A 3,166-nucleotide genomic window follows, 5' to 3' on the forward strand; every position below is an offset into this window, starting at 1 on the left:
GAATGACTGCCTGAAGTCTGGAACCAACAGAAATGATCAGTTGCTGAGTTTCCTCCTTTAAGATGCTTTGGTAAAGATTAAATTAAATTATTAAATAAAGAATGACTTACTTACTTACATCACGTCTGAAACGGCAGAGACAAAGAACAGAAAGGCTCTGACATGTCCTTACTTTACTGTTACCTACAAAGTAGTTTTAAGAACCTTCTTACAGGTTTGTGACAATGTACACCATAAACAACCTGGAAAGAAAGTTCTGTGAAGATTTGTGATACCCTGTGGATGTACATACAGCTGACACTTATGCAGGATTGGTTCAGGAAATTCTAGAAAAGGTAATCCCAGCAGCACTTCAGAGGTGTGAGTGTATTTCTTTGAAATGTGGGAAGAAACAGGAGAAATCAGCAGATGTTTCACAGCTGGCATCACTACAGAGAAACCCTTTGACACCATACTTTCTTTCACTGCAAGTTTATTACAAGGGAAGACTTTATATGTAATAAAATAAATAAATTGATTGAATCAAATTGAAAAAGGAAAAAAACACATCTGGGTCTACTGCTTTACACTGGAGTACACACATTCACTATTGGTGTTGCTCCTCTGTCTTCTGGATCTGTTGACGTTGAGGTCACCTAAAGCAGCATAATGAAGGTTTTCTGCATCTTGACACACCTGGTATAAAAGAAATAAATAAATAAAATGATTCATTGGTATCAGAACAGATAAATCACAAAAAGATGTGTATGGAACACAGCAAGTTTCATATAGAGAAAAACAAAATGAATGCGCTGAAATGAATCGCGTGTGCAATAATTAATAATAATGATGCCCCCAAACAGACAGTGAATCTGTGTATCTGTGACTAATTAAATTGTCCATATCCTGACTTCTGACTGCTAGCAGCCAAAGCTGACCCATATTGCTGAAACGATGTTTCACAGCATAAATTACTCTCTGTGACATCTGCTGACAGGTGAAGAAAATAATGTTGTGCTTTTAAAATTACTTTACTTTTCAATAGAAAATGACACTTACCGCTGCATTTGGAGCAGAAGCTGTTGAAAATGTCACATTAGACTCTGGTTGTGACACACAAAATGAAGGTTATTTTATTTAAATCTAACACACTCTGTCATCTAACAACTGTAACAACTGCTGTCATCTTCAAACAGTAACAGTTACCTGTATATTGGCAGTTCCTTTTGCTAAACTTGTACACTGTGAAAGCCAGTAACACAACCAGGACGATGGTGAATGACAAAGCTGCACTCAAGATATACACAAGAGAGACAAGAGAGTCCACCTCATCTGTGGAGAGGCAGACAGCAGACATTACAGGAGATATTATATTATATGGCTATTTTTATTTTTTTTTTTTTAAATTTTATTATTATTAAAACAGTACTGCCATGACCATTTGTACGTTGAAAGAGAGGTTTGTCATTCTAATTTTTGCTGCTGCTCGCTACAAAGAGATCCCTGTATAAAGCCATATCAGTTCAAGTAATGGGGGTCAAGTGTGCATGTGTGTGTGCATGGTTACTGCTCATGATGAGCAGCCATGAAAGTGTGTGTGAACTGTTGAATTCTGTTGTAAAGTGTTTTGAGTGGTCAGTCAGAATAGAAGAAGTGCAGTATAAATAAAGTCTGTCTATCATTCATATCAGCTTAAACTTTGTATTATTAATTTGCACAAGACAAGGACTGCAGATGTTTTATCTCCCACAGTGGAGTTGCATTAGGAAGGAACTACTTCATGGTCAGTGCAGACACAAAAAATTATTGTGAGCTGCAATTCATGTTAAAATGTGAGCATCATAATTGAAGTAGACTTACAAATCTGTCTGTTCAGGAGTTATTGATCAAATAAGACAACCTCTGTTAGAACAGCTACTCACACTTAAAGTCCAGCTTGGTTGCGTCTCCAAACAGTATGTGTCCACATGAGGCAACAGCACAGTAGTAGGTCCCAGCATGAGAAACATTTAGGCTCTCCATTGTCAAATTGTAAGCACAGGAGTGTGTTTGTGCGCTGGGTCTCCTCTCACACTGACCTTTCCTGCCTCCATGGGTGTAAATGAGTCCTGGATGAGATTCTCCAGAGTTTTTGAACCAGTAAACACTGTGTTCTCCATCACAGGTCCCAGTGTGTACTGTGCAGTTCAGAGTCACAGAGCCTCCTGGCTGGATGGTCTTCGATGCTGACTGATGGACCAAAGCTGGGATGTTCAGACCTGAACCCTTCACATTTATAGTTGTGCTCTCACAAAATTCAAAGACAATGTAACTTTTCTTTATGCAGTAGTAAGTACCTGAGTCTGAAATTTGCAAATCTGAAATCTTCAGCTGATATTCATGATTAACAGTGTCCACTGAGAAACGTGGATTCTTAAATTCATCATGAAGAGTGCTGTTAGCATTATAACTGGTGAATGAAGACACCATCTTGGGCATCCGTCCTACAGTTTGTTTATACCAGTAAAAGCTTTGTGATACCTCATCGAGACAAAAGCATGACAGGGTCACACTTTCCCCAACATCAACTGATAGAAAATGTAATGATGACTGCTTTAAAGCTGTTGTGTGAGCTGAGGAGAAGATGAAGAAACAAAGCAAACACACATTTAATTAAACTCTAACATGTTGGAATGAGCTGCAGAATAAATGAGCACATATTACAAGCAAACATATGGTAATAGTATGTATAAAAAAGGTTATCGTATCATAGATGACAGACAGTAACAAAATACAACTTACCAATATTCACCACAATCAGACAAGCGAAGCACAGAGCAAAGGTTGGAGGTGCCATGTCACTTCAGATGCTGCTATGAGTGAGCTGAATCTCTCTATGTTCTCTCCTCTTCACTGAGAGGACTGTGTTTGACCGGCCAATCAGATTGAATGTCTTAATTTGGAAACAGATCACTGAACATGTGTTCAGTGATCAGCTGCAACACGACAATGTTAGTCTTTGAATTTATGTACATGTGATTGGAGTGCCAAGAGACAATTATCGACAAACGAAAGTCTTGTGTAAAAAGACATTCACACTTAGATCTAACTTCAAGCTATATTATCCACTGGGGTCTACAGTGTGCAACATTTGGCATGTGAATGTGTGTGAAGAATGCAAATCAAGCAATAAAAAAATATAATCTGA

At 38.1% G+C, this 3,166-nt stretch overlaps 1 protein-coding gene across 1 annotated transcript; it reads right to left on the reverse strand.

Moving 5' to 3' along the window:
• Positions 1-454: 454 nt before the first annotated feature.
• LOC124054448 (immunoglobulin kappa light chain-like) lies at positions 455-2,919 on the reverse strand. The gene is made up of 5 exons (XM_046380458.1): positions 2,761-2,919; positions 1,902-2,591; positions 1,186-1,311; positions 1,039-1,082; positions 455-675 (listed from the first exon to the last, which is right to left on the reverse strand). The coding sequence occupies exons 1-5, from the start codon at positions 2,813-2,815 to the stop codon at positions 556-558; spliced, it is 1,035 nt and encodes a 344-aa protein (XP_046236414.1). The 5' UTR covers positions 2,816-2,919; the 3' UTR covers positions 455-555.
• Between the last annotated feature and the right edge of the window lie 247 nt (positions 2,920-3,166).

This window comes from Scatophagus argus, chromosome 23 (genome assembly GCF_020382885.2).
Source record: "Scatophagus argus isolate fScaArg1 chromosome 23, fScaArg1.pri, whole genome shotgun sequence".
In the NCBI taxonomy this organism is placed as follows: Eukaryota; Metazoa; Chordata; class Actinopteri; family Scatophagidae; genus Scatophagus; species Scatophagus argus.